The 18,272-nt window shown below is 33.4% G+C and overlaps 1 protein-coding gene across 1 annotated transcript; it reads right to left on the bottom strand.

Moving 5' to 3' along the window:
• Positions 1-225: 225 nt before the first annotated feature.
• LOC107889246 (tetraspanin-3) lies at positions 226-3,006 on the bottom strand. The gene is made up of 2 exons (XM_016813605.2): positions 2,297-3,006; positions 226-770 (listed from the first exon to the last, which is right to left on the bottom strand). Exons 1-2 carry the CDS (start codon positions 2,807-2,809, stop codon positions 426-428), a joined length of 858 nt encoding a protein of 285 aa, XP_016669094.1. The 5' UTR covers positions 2,810-3,006; the 3' UTR covers positions 226-425.
• Between the last annotated feature and the right edge of the window lie 15,266 nt (positions 3,007-18,272).

The raw sequence follows: 18,272 nt of genomic DNA, 5'->3' as shown, positions 1-18,272 counted from the left end.
TTAATGGACTAGATCTGCATCTCATACGGTGTTGAAATGCCGAAAATTATCTTTAAGAGAAATAAGCAAGGAATATAAACTAAAGGCTGGTAATTTTGATGCACATGTTACTCGTATGTTTGTTGTTTGAGGTACATTATTGTTCCCAATGCCTATTCTCATCTCATCAACCGCTGCTTTCTCACATGCTTAGGTAATTTAAAATAAACATAATGGTATTCAAGATTCGTTCCAAAATCAAATAACATTTCATTCAATTTTAAGAGTTGGAATCCTAACAATACTTTTCTTCACCAAAAAGGAAAAACCAAATACAAGTTCAGTTGTTTGTCACACAAAACAAAACCTAAAATGGTATACAAAAACCCTACAACATTACATATATCACAAAGAAAAATAAAGCTTCCATTACATGTCTTGGTCTTCTATAAATGGATCCGACTTGGTTGCGCTTTCGTCATCCTTGCCTCGCCGTACGGTTCATCGTTATCAATCTTTTTATTGTTTCGGAAAGCGGCACAGCCGATGACATAGAAGATGACGAGGAGGATAAGCACAACAATGTTGATTACCGAGACTTTCCTCCAGCTCTTCTTGAGGCTGCCAAGCACACCGGCCTTGCAGGAGTCACATTGATAGCACAGCATCTGTTGGTCATTGCTCCACCGCGAGCAGTCGAGGTTGGTCGCAGCTAGCCCACTACCGGAGTTCCATAGTGTCTCGTTGACATAAACATAGCCACATTCTGTAGGTGGCTTGCAACAACCAGACTGTAGTGAACAATTAACAAGGTTTGCTGCCATTAGTTACTTAAATTACATAACCTGTTAATTGCACAGAGTTTGAATAGCAACTTAAAACTTTTTTTTATCAATTAATTAAAATTTTTCCATGAATCTAAAAGAAAAGAAAACAATAAAATAGTTGTCAGCATGTGAAGACTTAAAAAGGAAACATAATAGCGGGAATCATTCCATAAATTTTGGTACATCAAGTATTCTGCAATTAATGATATAAAAATCCTATTTATGATTTATTAATATATTAAATATAAAATTTCAAAAGAAAAAGAAATTGATTCCAAAAAAGCTTTCAACTAATATAATTCTATTTTGGGGAAGCAGACAAAATAAATTATTTATATATAAAAAAAGTGATGAACCTAAAATAAAGGCAATCAATTTAGGATAAAGCAAAGAACTCGACCAACCCTATTTTGACTTGTAGTTGGACTGTTTTATTATTATTATTTATTCCAACTATATAGAGAGGACTTTGAACAATAAAATAAAACAGAATCAGAAAAAGATGTACCAAACACAACTTTTTATCTTAATAATAATTAGCATGTGGCACCCTATGGTGAGAGACAACACAACCATTGCTACTGTGTGAGATTTTGGTATAGTAATTGCGTTTAGAATTTTAATACGTTTTATAAATTATATAATCAATGATATGAATAAGTGAACCGACATAGCTTTGTGACATTTTTCGTAATACCCAAATTAAAATAAGATTACTCCATTTGTGAGAGTGAAATGAAGGGATATGGGACATAATTATTGGGTTTGCCGAATGAGGCCACCGTCCATTGTGGTCCCCCATCATTATCAAATTTACCTCAATTTTAATGATAAACAACGAAATAATTTTTTGAAATTAAAAAATAAATTATAATTCGAGAGGTGAAAATTTGGCAATATACTAGTGGTCGACCAATGAACCGCAATGGACGGGCGTCAGCTCAGCTGTCAAAGCGGCACTGGACATGGCAGTGGCAGTGACAGTGGAGCAAATTTTTCTGGTTAAAATATACTATTAGTCCCTATATTTATAGAAGTTGAGATTTAATCCCTATGCTTTAAACTTACTTTATCAATTTAGTATTTTATTTTGACAAACTTTTTAAATCAAAATAGTTATTTCTAACATTTTAAGTATAGAAATGATTCTACTTGGGAGAATATTATTTTGGTACCTTGGTTTTGTTGGTTAACAAAAATTACACCTGAAAATTGATCTACTTTTCGATCAAATCAAATCATAAGTTGCAACTTTATCATGCAGCTTTTCCCAAAATCATTTTTCTTTAAAAAAAACACACCATTTTTGCCAGATGGATTTGTAATAGCAAGTGAAAAACTTTTTTTTTTCAATAAATTATTCTGAATTCGATTTCTTTTAATATGGAATTTAGATCATAATCATATTACAAACAAAATAGCAAAAGGTGAGTAAAAATGATGATAAAAGCATGTAATAGTAATAGAAGTTGGGAAAAAGGATTGCATACCTCAATAGGGGAGAGCTTCCTCATAGAAAACATGTCATAAGTTTCAGGGACGCCATTAAAGGTTCTGCCCATCTTGCTACAAACTTTGGAATCCCTTATGCAAGAACTAATCTTAGCCCAATAGCTCTCATCCACCACGCGGTCTTTGAGCCACCCTGAGTAGTCCTGCAAGTAATACTCCAAGTAACCTTTGTTCAACACCGGCCGCCCGGAGCCTTTATCAGTCACCGCATAAGCAAAGATTATGAAGCCGATGAGGGCGGCGATGATGAAGAACATGACGAAGAGGTAAAGCCACATCAAGAAGGTGTTCCTATAACACGCGCCTGCAAAACCTGCTAACGAAACCACCATGATTGAAGCTCCTATTACTATCAATGGCCACTGTAAGAACTTGAGACAATCTGTGCTGTTGGCTCGGCTGCTTAGCCATATTCCACCACCCAATATTACTATTGACAACAAAAATGTTAAGAAGTTTAGTAACCCTATCAAATGGTTGCTAGTTCTCATTTTTCTGGGGTTTCTTTGTTGCCTTTCTTGTATACTAAGAGAAGGTGCTTACATTACAAGTTAATGCAATGATATTGATATGTTTGTTAGATGCAGGTGTTTTTATTACATGAGGGATGGGGTTGATGGGTATGTTAAGGGCTTTTAAGGACGGTACTCGCGATGGGTTTTCTACACGTGTCTTTCTTGGTATGGAATCACAAAAACACCCTTAGATTTTTCATGTATTTTATAATATAATACTGTAGAAACTATAGAAAGATTTTTGGCTTGACTTTTGGAGTTGTTAACCATGTTAGGTAGTTTGAGTGAAGCTACTGGTTTACTTAAAATATAAACAGTTTGAAAGTTACTAGGAAATTATGAAGACAGGTCTCATGCCCATGCCCATGCCCATTGAGCTCTCTAGATCATGAAATACTAAAGAAATTGGTGAGATTTGAAAGGATTGGATTGTTTGTTTTGTTTGGCACTTGTGACTCCAGCTCCACTCTTATTATTAAGTTGATTGACTATTAAAGTTTGATTTGAAATGAAGCCTTACTTGGCATGTGACCGTCGGTTGTGACTGAAAAACTATTTATGATTGCTGCCAATTTGCAATAACTTAAAACCTTTAAATAATAATAAATCTTACAAGAGCGGGCTTTGTTTTTAAATTACTTGAGGCCCAAGGGCGTTTACACCTATATAAACATATATATTATATAAATAAAATAAAGTTGGATAAGTAATTGCTTTTGATTCAACTTTTATGGATTTTGGATATCTTAGATTTCAAAAAGTTTTCTAGATGTTATCTTTCTTGTAAGAACTTTCATACAAATTTTTAATTTGATACAAGTTTAAAAAAATTTATATAAAATTTAATAAATTAATATTTATCATGTTAAATTATTGAAAACAAAAATTAAATAGGAAATATACTTGAATTTGGAGACTCAACCACTTTTGAAAAAAGCTTTATAAGACCTGTCCAACACGAACCAAAAATAAGGAAGTACACAGAGGAAGTAATTAAACTAGAATATCCTTCTCCATCATTCCCTTGAAGGATGCAAAAGACTAAGTTGAATAAACAGTTCGAGAAATTACTTAAGATATCTAAAACGGTTTCCATAACATTCATTTTCCCAAAGCTCTCGAATAAATGCCTAGCTATGTAAAATTCATGAAAGTCATTTTGTTGCAAAAAAACATGGCTAGGGTGATTATGAGAATATAACACTTACTGAAGGGTGTAATGCCATAATTTAGAGGAAGTTTCCTTCCAAGTTGAATGATCTTGGGAATTTTACCATTCCATGTGTAACACACTTTACTCGACCCAATTTACCGAGTCCGGATAAGATGTTACAGCGCGCAAACACTTAGCAAAAATTTTAAACAATTGGCATGTAATTCTTTTTTCAATATAGTTCATATTATTTTGTACTATTCTTCTTTTTATTAAGGAAATATAAAATAATTACATCAATGTTTGAAATAGTATACAACATTATAAAATTCTATAAAAAAATAGACTCTTTAAAATCTGGCTTACTATACACCCTACTCTTAAGATGTTCTTTGTATGCATAATAATCCAGCTCACCGTTTTCATGGAGCCAGTAGCGGAGCCAAGAGGGGCTGGCAGGGGCCCTGGCCTCCTTTAAAATGAAATTTTTTTCATTTAGGCCCTTTATAATTTATAAAATTTTAAATTAGTAATGATAAAATTGTATTTTGACCCCCTACAAATAATAAAATTTTGATTTAATCCTTTAAAGATATAGACTACTAAAATGGTGAAATTGTATTTTTACTATCATAAAAATATACAATTTAATTCTAGCCCCCCCAAAAAATTTTCTAGCTTCGCCACTGCATGGCATGCTTTTGGCTTGTCCCTCTTAGCGCACTCATTCATATAGCAAAACCTGAAACAAGAACAACACTTGTAAATTAAAGAGATCTTAGTGAGCTATAGTATATAATACATTGGCAAGTACTTTCATAATAATGGATATATACTTATACACTAGTTTCCATACTAAACATATCGTTTCTGATTTGGGCGGACACTTTTATAATATCGGACTTGCACTTAAACACCAGCTACCATACTTAATGTACCAACTTTCACTTCATTGCTTGGTTGACTTCAGATCTTACCAGACAATATTCTATTATCTTTTTCTTTTAGAACAACGAAGATGCTTTTCTAAGAAACATCACTATAGAGTCTACTTCCTACAAATTTTCTCTTCAAACAACACTTACTATTTTTCCCAGAATGGTTGTTCACAAATACTATTCATGAGCGAATACTTACTATTTGGATTCACATTTGGTGGTTCACATGTTGAGTTTGATACTATCAGTCTATCAATCAAACCATATCCCAATTCAAAACCCAACAGTTGCTTATACTGATAATGAATTATCCAGATCATTTAGAAGAATTCCACACATCTTTTTTATAAGACACAAGAATACCGCAGATGACTAACAGCTCAGATTCCATAAAATTCTAGAACGAGACATGATACAATTCAGATATGACGAATACTAGATAACTCAGATTTCAACCTTACATAGTGCAGACAATCTCAGTCTGACAGATACTTATATCTTTCCTAACTACGAATACACCCATATTATAAACTGACAGACTACTAAGGCGGATAGTTTCTTTAAGATTACAAATGCATATTCTCGATCAGAAAACACCCATTAAAGCTTAGCAATCTTTACTACAAGATCAAACAAACCAAGCTATCTTCAAACTCATCAGGTCATTATCATAGAACTAGTTGTCGAAGAAATTTTAGAATTTACCCAAATCTTGACGTAAGGCGGATGACCAACTTTTACTATACATACATCATCGAATACGCCACATAAGCGTTATGGAATTTGCCACAGAAGAAGTACAGAATACGCCACTAAGACTTAGCAGATGACGCCACACAGGTAACATACAGAATCACATGTTTATTGTCCCAGCAGAATTTCATAGAATACGCATGGATTTCTCCATCATAGACTTATATGAAATTTCATGTCGTGGTCTGCCAGTCCGGTTTTCATATTAATCAAGGCATGTATATTCTTACTATCATATTATACCATGAGTCTCAGCCATATGGACTTATACCTTCTCATGTCGTGATATGCCAATCTAGACTTCATCTTACTGGAGCCAATACCGTGAGTGGTTTTGTATTACACAAAGCCATTGGTCTCAGCCACAAGGGCTTACACCTAATCATGTCGTGATCTGCCAATCCAAACTTCATCTTATAGAAGCAACACCGTGAGTAGTTTCGTATCACACAATGCCATGGATCTCAACTATATGGTCTTGCATTTATTTTCATATTATGATCTGTTAATCTGGTTAACAATTTAACTGCCCTATCAGAGGCATCACAAGGGATGTTTTACTCAGAAGTTACTTACCGAAATTTATTCGCATACTTGTGATAATACTCTAGAACGACATATTTTTATGTGCTAATTGCATGTTCATTTTGAGTATGACCCTACTAATTTGAACTATTTATGATCTTTTATCTTTCAGGGGCTAAATTGGAGGCAAAAAGGAATTTGGGGGCTAAAAGCGTAATTTTAAATTTAAATTGAGCCAACATGCGAAGTAGGAGAGAAGTAGTGCCAAAAATGCAAAGTGTGGAAGATTTTGAGAGCAAAAGTGTAAAAGAAGATATTTTATAGCACAAGACTCTATTTAATGTTTAATTATATTAGGATAATTATTAAGGATTATTATTTAGATTTAATTTTAGGATTTATTTTCATTTATCTTTAATTATCTTTATTTATCTATATTTATCTTCTAGAATTTAATTAGGAATAGGCTAGGTTTCTTAGTACTATAAATAGGGGATGGAGTGACACAATGGGATGAATCTTTTTCTGTAAACACTCTCTCCCCCACAAGTTTAGCCTTTTTGTTCTTTCTATATTTTTTCAATAAAAATTCCATTTTCATTATATTTATTTCTTTTTCCCCAAAAATTATGAGCCACTAAATTTATCTAGCCGAAGGTTATCAAAGTTCCCAAAAAGGGTTAATGAGGCTTAGAATCCAAACTTAGCCTTCTCGATGAATATTCATCGTTTCTTCGTATTACGGGGTTGAGGCTTCTGCCCATGTCCCTTAAAAGGTGATCTTTTCAACGTATGCAAAGGCAGGCAGCTTTGTATGTTTTAGGAATGTTGCACAGTCAGTTCGTTAGCTTACTGCGTCAGAGGTTGGCGAGCCTAAGAGACAAAATGGCGTGGGGTTCGCCATTGAGAAGTGATGATCTAGCATAAGATGATCCCATAGAAGCGATTGTTGGCTAGAGTCAGGTTCTGCTAAATTGTAAGTCTAAATTCTTGGAGCTGATAGTTGTAGGCGTCCTCTGCCATTATTACTGACTTATTCTGTTTGAGAAGGATCACATGAAAGTCGAGGATTGAACCCAAGAAAGATTGAGACAACCAGAGGCTAGAATCTCTCCATAAGAACACATTTTCCTCAACTCTATTTATTTATATTATTTTAATTTTAATTTTTGAAATTTCAATCAAAACTTTTAATTCTGTTTTTATTTTATTTTTTTCAGATCAAAACTTTTAATTCTGTTTTTTTTATTCTTTTCCCAGGTACGCTGGTTTTCTTGGGCACGATTCTAACCAGGATTTTCAAGAATAAGCAATTGTGCAAATCCGGTCCCTGAGGATTTGACCCTACTTCCCTTATACTATTATTTTTATTATTTTTAATATTTTATAGGGATAAGATATTTTTGGTGCTCTCAACGACCGCATTAAATTTTGGCGCCGTTGCAGGGATCGGTAACGTACTAATCTTGTTCTTTATTTTTTATGATCAGATCTGCTCTAGGTACTCTTGCGTTTGATTCGGAGATAGAGAAGATTGCGAGAACTAATCTCAAGGAAACAAAGTTATGAAAAAAGCAGTCAACAGTGGTCGGGACTCAGAGTAAGCCAACACCAAAAATCAGAATCGACGACGAAGTAGAATACAGGGTTAATGAAAACCCTACTCAAACATTTGAAAGTGCAAAAATAAAAGTGCTTAACGCTAGGGTTAACGAAAACCCGAATCTAGCATATCAACCAATGGCTCAAACGATTAGGCAACTGGCCGAAGCTCCGGCAGAACAACTGTCATTGCGCATCGCATATCCTACTATGGATACTGATTTTGAACTAAAGTCAGGTTTAATCTAGCTACTGCTAACTTTTCGTGGGTTGTAGAATGAAAATCCTCACAAACATCTGAAAGGGTTTCATATGGTTTGTCTCAGTATGAAACCTCATGGGGTAACTGAGGATCAAATTAAATTATGTTCTTTCCCTTTTTCCCTAGCAGATTTAGCTAGGGAATGACTATTTTATTTACCCTCTGGATCTATTACAACTTGGGCTAATCTTTCTTGATTATTTCTCAACAGATTTTTTCCAGCACCACGTGCAGCTGAGTTAAGAAGAGAGATCCTTGGAATAAGGCAGAAAGAAACAGAGTCTCTTTACGACTATTGGGAGCGATTTAAGAAGCTATGTGCAAGCTGCCCACAACATGGTATAATAGAACAATCTCTTCTCCAATATTTTTATGAAAGCTTGAAACCCATGGAGATAAACATGGTGGATGCCGCTAGTGGAGGAGCATTGGTCAACATGACTCCCCAACAAGCAAGGGACTTGATATCTACGATGGCTGCAAATACTCAACAATTTTGAGCCAATCATGAGCCTTGGAGAAGGGTTCACCCGCTAAGTAATTCAACCTTAGAAGATAAATTTGATAGACTTACTAATATTGTAAATTCTCTTGTTGCTGAAAAAACAAAATCTGCCCGAGTATGCTAAATATGTGCTACACCTGAACATACAACTGATGCATGTCCCAATTTGAATGATGATACTATGGCTCATTTAGATGTTCTGGGAAAATTCCTTGGGCCACCACAAAGACGATACGACCCTTACGCTAATGCCTACAACCCACGATGGAGGGACCGTTCTAACTTGAGTTATGGGGTCAATCCACGATATAACCAGCCATACCAAAATCGGGTTCCATAACGGCCACAAGATTCAGGTAATTCTCTAGAAACTTTGGTCAATAAATTAGTAGCTAATATGCTTGATTTTCAACAGAAAATCGAGGCATCTATAAGAGAATTGACCACATCAATTGAGAAAATGAGTTCTTAAGGGAAGCTACTGTCACAAACAGAACCGAACCCGAAACAAAACATGAATGCAGTGACGCTGTGAAGTGGAAAGGTACCGGAATCAATTTCTGGCAGAATTCTTGGCCAAGAAATCGCTCAAGAAAAGCCCGAAAATGACGAACAAGTTTGAGTGAAACCCCCATTGCCAAAAATTCAACCTCTATTTCCAAGACGATTAAATCAATATTGAAAAGGTAAAGAAGACAAAGAGATCCTCGAGACATTCAGAAATGTTGAGATCAATATACCACTGTTGGATGCCATCAGATAAATTCTGCGATATGCCAAATTCCTTAAAGAACTCTGCACTAACAAACGAAAATTAACAAGTAATGAAAATGTAAGTGTTGGTGAGAATGTATCTGCAATGTTACAGCAGAAAATGACAGCAAAATGCAAAGATAGGGGCATGTTTGCAATACCATGCAAAATAGGCCATTTGGGAATTAAAAAGGCTATGTGTGATTTAGGGGCCTCAATAAATGTAATGCCTTATTCTATATATGAATCACTTAACGTGGGTTTTTTGACGAAAACAGGTGCTATCATTTAGTTGGCAGATAGGTCTATTGTGCATCCCAAATGAGTCCTCGAGGACATATTAGTAAAAGTTAACGAACTTATTTTCCTTGCAGAATTTTATATGATAAAAATGGAGGACAACACTTCTAGATCTTTAGACCTTTTATTAGGCCGACCTTTCCTTAGTACCGCTAGCACCAAGATTGATGTTTGAATCAGAACTCTTACAATAGAATTTGATGGGCAAATCGTGAATTTTAATGTCTATAATGATATTAGTTATCCAAGCAAAATCTTGAGCGTAAACCGTGTCGACATAATTGACTCATTAGTAGAGGAGACTTTTGAGTCCATTTATGAAGATAAATCTAAATTTATATTTGATGATTATGAATCTGTTAATGAATTGTTATCTCCATCAAACATTAAAATTTTATCTTATGTTGTGCAGGCTCCAGATTTGGAATTAAAATCGCTTCCTTAACATCTTAAGTATGCATTTTTGGGGAAAGATAATACCCTACCAATTATAGTTTCAAATAAACTCTCTAACCTCGAAGAAGAAAGTTTGATCCAAGTACTACAAAATCATAAGGAGGCGATGGCTGGACCATTGCTGATTTAAAAGGGATAAGCCCTTTAACATGCACACACATAATCTACTTGGAGGAAAACACAAAACCAAGGCGAGAGGCACAAAGACGATTGAATCCAAATATGATAGAGGTGGTAAAAAAGGAAATAATTAAGCTGATGGATGCTAACATAATCTACCCCATTTCTGACAGTAGATGGGTAAGTCCGATACAAGTCGTATCCAAGAAATGGGCGTGGCAGTAAAAAAAATGCTGAAGGTGACTTGGTACCAACCCTGTAATACCCCAAAAATTTTTACAGTAAAATATTATTCGTGATATAGTAAAATAGGGAAATAAAGTGACAAAAAGGGAATTTTTGAGTTATGTCAATATTGGGAAGTATATTATGATATATTAATTCAAGAAAGGACTAAATTGCAAAGATGAGAAAAGTCTTGTTGCACAAGAGTAAATACTCAAAATTTAAGGGGTTGAAGTGTAAATATAAAAAAGTTGAAGGAATAATGGTGCAAATATTTTAGGGGTGGAATGATCTAGAAACCAAGAAAAATTGATGAATTAGGACCAAATTGAATAGGTGAAAATTTATGAGGGACTAAATTGCAATTTTACCAAATTAAGTGATGAATCAATGATGGAATTCTAAAAGATCATGAAGGGCAAAATGGTCAATTAGTACGAGAGAGAATTCTAGAATGTAATGATTATGTTGATGATATTTTAAATTAATTAAATAGATAAATATTATTTTATTAATATTTTTATGAGATGTTTATTATTATTATATTATTATTTATTTAGTATAAAAGGAAGGAAAGATGAAGAATTAACATCACATTTCCTTTCCCATGCAACCAACGTTAGAAGAGAAGGAAAAGAAAGAAATTTTGTTTTCTTTAAATTTGGTCCTTCCACCAAAAATTCACCATTTTCACCTAGAAATCAAAAGAATTTCCATAGCTACTAAGAGAGAAAAATGTTAAGGAGACCATGGGGAGTTAGAATATCGAGTTGGCTTCAAGAAATAGAAGCTGGAGGAGAGAGAAAATCAAGTTAAAGATTAGTATCAATAGAACAAGGTAAGTATATCAATATTTCAATATGTTTTTAAGTTTGTTATTATTGACAAAGCATGGAAATAATGTTATAGTAGAGTTTTCTTACATAAGGTCCTATGTTCTTTATATGTTAGTGAAGAGAAAATAAGAGAAAGTGATGAGAAATGGTGTAGAAAAAGAAAATAAGGGTGTTATAACATGGTAATTAATATCTTGTACTAAAACAGTTTTGGACAGCAGCAGTAGTCTAACTTTGAAAAATCATCAAAAATTATAGAAATCTAATTATAGGATGAATAAAATATGAAATTAAATCTTATTAAGTCTAGTTTCTTATAGAAGAAATTATGTAAAAAATTGAATTTTAAATGATGAGATATGATGAATTTTGTGAGGCAAGGTCAGAATGATTTCGGGTTCCCCTATTCTGACTTTATAAAATCATAAAAAATTGGATAGAAATAATTATGGGATTAAATTTATATTTTTAGAATCCTGAATGAGTTCATTTTCAATAGAAACAAACGGGAACATCATTCGAATTCTGTACGAGGAGATAATTAATTTTTAGTGAAGAAGGGCCAGAACTGTCAGACAGCAGAACAGGGGTAACTTTAAAGAATAAACTGTACTTATTTGCTAAACCAAAATTCTGAAAATTTTATGGTAAGAATATATATGAGTCTAGTTTCAGGGAAGATTAGCAGATATTAATTTGGAGTTCTATAGCTCCAGATATAAATAATTTAGTGACTATGACGCAGATAGACAGCTTGAATATTCATAAAAGTAAATAATAAAAATTATGGATAATGTTACTTACAAGTGTGTTATCTACATTAAGGATGTGGAATGGAGAGGAGGAGAAGGAAAAATATGTATGAATATTCATATAGCATGGCTCAATTGTATATTTTAGGCTCAGGGACTAAATTGAATAAAAGTAAAACTTTGTGGGCAATTTTGTAAAAATGTCAGAAATGACCAAATTGCATGAAATGGATTATTTTATTATTTAAATTACAAAATTGAATGAAATTATTAATTTAGTTCAAGATCGAGGGAAAACATGTTTTAGGGATTAAATTAAAAAGTGTTGAAATTATGGAAAATTCTGATATTTTATAGAATTCATGAACTGTTATCAATACATATGAGAATAATAGCTGGAAATAAGGATTAAATTGCAAGAATTTTATTTTCCTTGACCCTAAGGATGAAATCGTCATTAATTAAAAGTTTAGGGGCAAAATGGTAATTTTGCCTAGAGCATTAATTAAATGCAATAGAATAAGAAATGAATGAAAATGATAATCAAATTTATTTATAAAGATCCGGACGACTCAAATATGAGACTTGATCGTAGAAAAGAAAAGATATTGGATTAATGAAATTATAAACAAAAACAAGCAATGAGGTAAGTTCGTGTAACTTGAATTATATTCTTAAATGCTTGAAATGTATGTTATTGATGGGAAAATAATTTGAATGTTCATTGTATGAAAATTGATGGAACATTGATATATTTGATAAAAAGGGGAAGAAATCCCGGTTGAATAAAAGAAAATTTCGATGGATCTCTGAGAAAGAATTGACGGTAAAAAAGATCTAGCCCGGACGAGTGATCCTATTCTGATATAGCCCTCCCGAAGAATACGTGTAAATGGATTTAGCCCGGACAGATAATCCAAATTAGGGTGTGAATTTAGCCTGGACTGGTAATTCAGATCCAAGCTCATTAGAGTAATTGTCGTTGCAGGGATTTAGCCTGGACTGGTAATCCCGACAATACTCTATGAGTTTATATTACAGGGGATTTAGCCTGGACTGGTAATCCCACTGTAAGGATGAGGTTCGCGGGAGTGTGCTCTTTGATATGAAATGTGTAAGACCATAGTTGAAAGATACCATGGCAACCTGATATGAAATGTGTAAGACCATGGTTGAAAGATACCATGGCAACCTGATATGAAATGAATAAGACTATGGTTGAAAGATACCATGGCAACATGACGGGAAATGAATAAGACCATGGTTGAAAGATACCATGGCAGCGTGACATGAAATGAATAAGACCATGGTTGAAAGATACCATGGCAACATGACAGAAAATGAGTAAGACCATAGTTGAAAGACACTATGGCATCATGTCAAAGATAAATAAGACCGTGGATGGGAGACGCGATGACATCTATTGAACAATTGATATGCAGGTAATATGTATTAGATGACGAATGGTTATATGAAATAGTTGTGTGAAATGTTTACAAGAACTGGTCATATGGAAATATAAGTACAACATAGTTGTATGAAATAATTATGAAGATAGATAAACAAAATAAGAATAATTGTTAAGTTTGATATAAACTTTACCGGAATAAATATACATAAAATATATGGAAATGATGGTGCATGAAATATTGATATAATGAAATGATTGATATATACTTATGAAGAAACGGTAAGAGAATGATATGTTTCATGACATGTACATATACGATTATCTTTGATATGTTAATATAAGGAAATTATGTAAGTAAAGACAATTATTAAACTCAAGTGTAACATGTCGAGAAAATAAGTATATAAATGTTGAATTTATATGAAATATATGCAAGTATACTAACAATGATGTTGTTTGACACTTAAACAAGTGTCAAGCTATTGATTGAATGGTAACATGTTTAATTATAAGAAGTATTGAAATGGTAAGTACTTAGATGAAAATAAAATTTAAGATTTTGCGAAATTTTTTTTTATGATCCCGATTTAATTCTGGTTGGTTTTTAATGTATGTTTGGGGCTTCGAGGGCCCAATAGAGAGACGTTATGATTATTTTCAAAATGTGAATAATAAATGACTCAGAATTATCTGAAAATATTCAGTAAACTCCGGTAATGCTTCGTACCTATTCCGGCAATAGATACGGGTAGGGTGTAATATCCTAATTTTGGGCCTAGTCGGAATAGTGGTTTCGTGACCACAAAATCCGAGATAGAAATAATTATTTTATGATTATTTTGAGGTCTATGATATGATTGCATGATTGTGTGAAAATTTCGTGAAGAAATTTTATGCATAAAGTGCTTAAATTGAAATTAGGGACTAAATCGAATAATTTGTAAAACTTGCATTCTAGAAGTTTCTAGTATGAAATTGTTTTGAAATATTAATTAGGAGGTCTTAAATAGAAATTTTACCAATTTCTAAGTCTATGGACAAAAATTGGACATGGATGGAATTTTTGGAAAGTTTAGTAGTAAGGGCATTTTGGTCATTTAGGGGTAAAATGAATTAAAATACAAAATTAAAAGCCAATTTTGCTCATCTTCAACCCCATGGCCGAATATAGCAAGGAGAAACCATGCCTAGGGTTTTTCAAGCTTCCAAGCTCGATTGTAAGTCCGTTCTAGCCTCGTTTTTAATGATTTTTACATTTTTGGAGTCCCGGTAGCTCGATTTAGCTTATGCTAGCAATAATTTAACCTAGGTTTATATTTGGAAAAATACCCATAGGTGAAATTTGTGTATTTTGGTATTTTATGATAGAATATGAGGTTTTAAATTATGTTAGACAACTTGTGCTATTCGGTTCTAAGCGAAAACTAGCAAAAGTGCTTAATCGGTAAAAATACCTAATAGTCATAAGTACATGTTAGAGTGAGAATTTGATGTTACCATAGAAGGGAAAAATGATCAGCACGTCATAAAACATAAGAAAATAGGCTGAAGTTTAATTTACGAGCTTTGGGGCAAAAGTGTAAATATGCGAAAGTTTAAGGGTAAAACTGTAATTTTTCCAAAATATGATTTTGGGTCAATTTTTATAATGTGAGTCCTAATTAGACTATATTTTAAATGATAGAGTAAGGAAAACTAAAATTCGGGCTAAAATAGGGAAAATACCAAGTTGTGGATGAAATGGTAAAAGTAGCTATTTTCTCATACGAGGTAAGTTCATATGTAAATGTTGGTAACATAGTTATTATTTTAAATGTTTTTATGTTATTTAAATGATATGATAATTATTATGAAATATTATACTGTGATAATTGTTTGTTAATATGTCAAATTATGTGATATACTTGGAAAATGTGAAATACTACTAAGTATCGGTAACGGCATTCCGTAGAAGATGGTTAAGACACATGATTGGGAAAAAGGTCCCGTTGAACCTTAGGAATGGATTAGGATACAAGTGACATGTCACTAGGATGTTTGGGCATCCGAACTCGTTGAGTTGAGTCTGAGTTCACTTATGGATGCGAATGTCCGAACTCGTTGAGTTGAGTCCGAGTTCGAGAGATGTAACTAGGCATCCGAGCTCGTTGAGTTGAGTCCAAGTTCACTTATGGATGCGAACGCCCGAGCTCGTTGAGTTGAGTCCGAGTTCACTTATGGGCGGGTTACATGGTAGCTTGGCTACATATGTAGCACTTATGTGCAAACTTTCCATGTATCCGAATTATATTCCGATGTGTTCAGCGGGTAAAATTCTACTCAAGCGGAGGAATACTCGAGATGAAAGGGACGTATTGGGAAGTGTTGTGAAATGAATACTTTGAACAGGTATGTACTTAACCCTCGCGTTGAAAACTCGATATAACAACAATATGGTAAGATGATAAATGAAAATGTGATATGAATGTCTCGGTGATGATTATGCAAATGATGTTTTATGTTTGCGTATATAGTTGTGTTACTTGCTATTTGCATGTGAGCTTACTAAGCATTTATGCTTACTCCCTCCTTTCCATTCCTTGTAGTGTGGACAAGCCAGGTCAGAAATCGGGAACGGTCGGAGGCACCCTCACACTATCCGTATACCATCTTGGCATAATGGCTTGTATATTTTGAGTATGTATGGAAATGCTTGGTAATGATTAGCCATTGGAATGGCTAATCATGATCATATTTGGTGTTATGTATGCTAAATTGCTAGCTAATTCATGGAAACCATGAAATAGGTAAAATTTACCATAAAATAGATTCAGACAGCAACAGTGATGTGAGTTTGAAAAATAATTCAAAATAGTAAAGATATAATTAGATGATGAATAAAATATGGAATTGAAGAATTATGAGTCTATTTTCATATGGATGGAACAAAACAGGTATATGAGTTATATTTTTTGAGATGTTTAAATTTTTGTAAAACAGGTCCAGAGCGATTTCTGGATCCCCTGTTCTGACTTTGGAAATTCACCATAAATTGTTAAAAGATAATTAGAAGTCATGATTTATATTTACAGATTCCTTATTGAGTCTAGTTTTATTAGAAACAAACAGAATAGTCATTGAAACTCTGTACAGGGAGATATCTGATTTGTAATACACAGATGTCAGAGCAGTTAAACTCTGAAACAGGGGAGACTTTAACTAATAAACTGTACTAATTTGCTTGACCAAAAATTCTATAAAAAAATTAGTAAATATATATATGAGTCTAGTTTCAGGGAAAATTTACGGAATTGGATTTCTAGGTTCGTAACTCGAGATATGAATTTTTAAGCGACTATGATGCAGATTGTTAGCTTGACTGAAAATTTTAAAAATAAATTGTTTGAGCTGTTAAGTAATGAATTAAGTCTGTTAACACCTCGTGTTCGACTCCGGCGACGGTCTCGGGTACGGGGCGTTACATTTGGTGGTATCAGAGCAGGTTTAGTCGGTTCTCGGACTAACCTAGCTTGTGTAAAAGTTTAGTTATACATGCCACTGATCTGTGATAGTGTGATGTCTTCCGACGCATATGAGTACAGTACTGTCTTATTTAGACAGGGTACTCTCCAACCGAGCTGCACCGACCATGTTCAATGTTATGTGAAGGTATTTGAGTAAAATTATGATTATGATAAGTCTCGGTTTAGAAAAGTATGAATAAAATTTTATGATACATATGTGATAAATATCCATACTTGCTTAATGCTCATATGATGTAGTGTATATGGCTTACTTGATAAGATGAACGGAATAAATAGAAAGTAGTAGAGGTATGAATAAAAGCCATAATATTATGATATGAATGAAAATGTCATTGTCTTGATTTGGACGTCGAATGTTAATGCTAATGATATATAATTTTTATGAGATAAAGGATTATAATGAAATGAACTTATCTATGTTAAATTGTTGGACTGAATTATATGATTGTAATGATATGTACATGATGATGCACGAAATGAAAGTTGTGATTGTGATGCAAATATCTACGTTTGTTTGGTCTTATATGATGTCATGAGCATGAATTAATTTAATTAAATGAATGGATAAGTAAAGCTATCTAGAAAACATAGAATGTATGCATAAGTATATTGTCTAAATGGGACAATAGGAAAATTTGTGTAAGCCAACATGAATGTTGCATTGCCTGAATGAATGACATTATTTTGATGATGTTGCTATGATGATGGAAGTTGTGTCATATGTGTATGTATAAGAAAGTCGAGTCAGAGGTCCTACAACTCCTCCCCCTTACCGAAGTGGTACTTATAATGGAATTTCATGAGATTTGTATTGAATAAGTTTCCGGTTGAGAACCCAAAGTGTTCAGTGATAGAATAATTATAAGTATGATCAGAGATTGAAAATGAGCTGATAAGTAAAGTCAGAGCCAGTAAAGTATCGGATTGATATAAAGATTATTGGAATTATGCACTGTCCCAGTTAGAGAAGGAATTCTCTTTGGTAAATCGAATTACTCAGGTGCAAGGTCGAGAAAACTGTAAATCGAAATTTATTCAGAACTGGCATTCTTTAGTGAATGGTTTAATATGAAATTTGTGACGGCAGAACTAGTTGGGGAAATGATATTTGAAATGTGAATTATCTGAGTGTGACAGTTATGACTGGACAGATTTAGCAGTCTCTTTTGAGATGTTCTATGTGTTCACTCGTTCTCAGAAATATTTCTATGGCTATTGATCTTCTGAAGAAATTCTTGTTATATGGGAATGTCTTCTAATTCTGGTGTTGGATGAAAGCATTGGTAGTCTGACTGGTTAATAATTTATATTGCTCTATTTCATC

Source organism: Gossypium hirsutum, chromosome A09 (genome assembly GCF_007990345.1).
Source record: "Gossypium hirsutum isolate 1008001.06 chromosome A09, Gossypium_hirsutum_v2.1, whole genome shotgun sequence".
Lineage (NCBI taxonomy): Eukaryota > Viridiplantae > Streptophyta > Magnoliopsida > Malvales > Malvaceae > Gossypium > Gossypium hirsutum.
The sequence above is the reverse complement of the archived record's forward strand: the minus strand, read 5'-3'. Positions and strand labels throughout refer to the sequence as shown.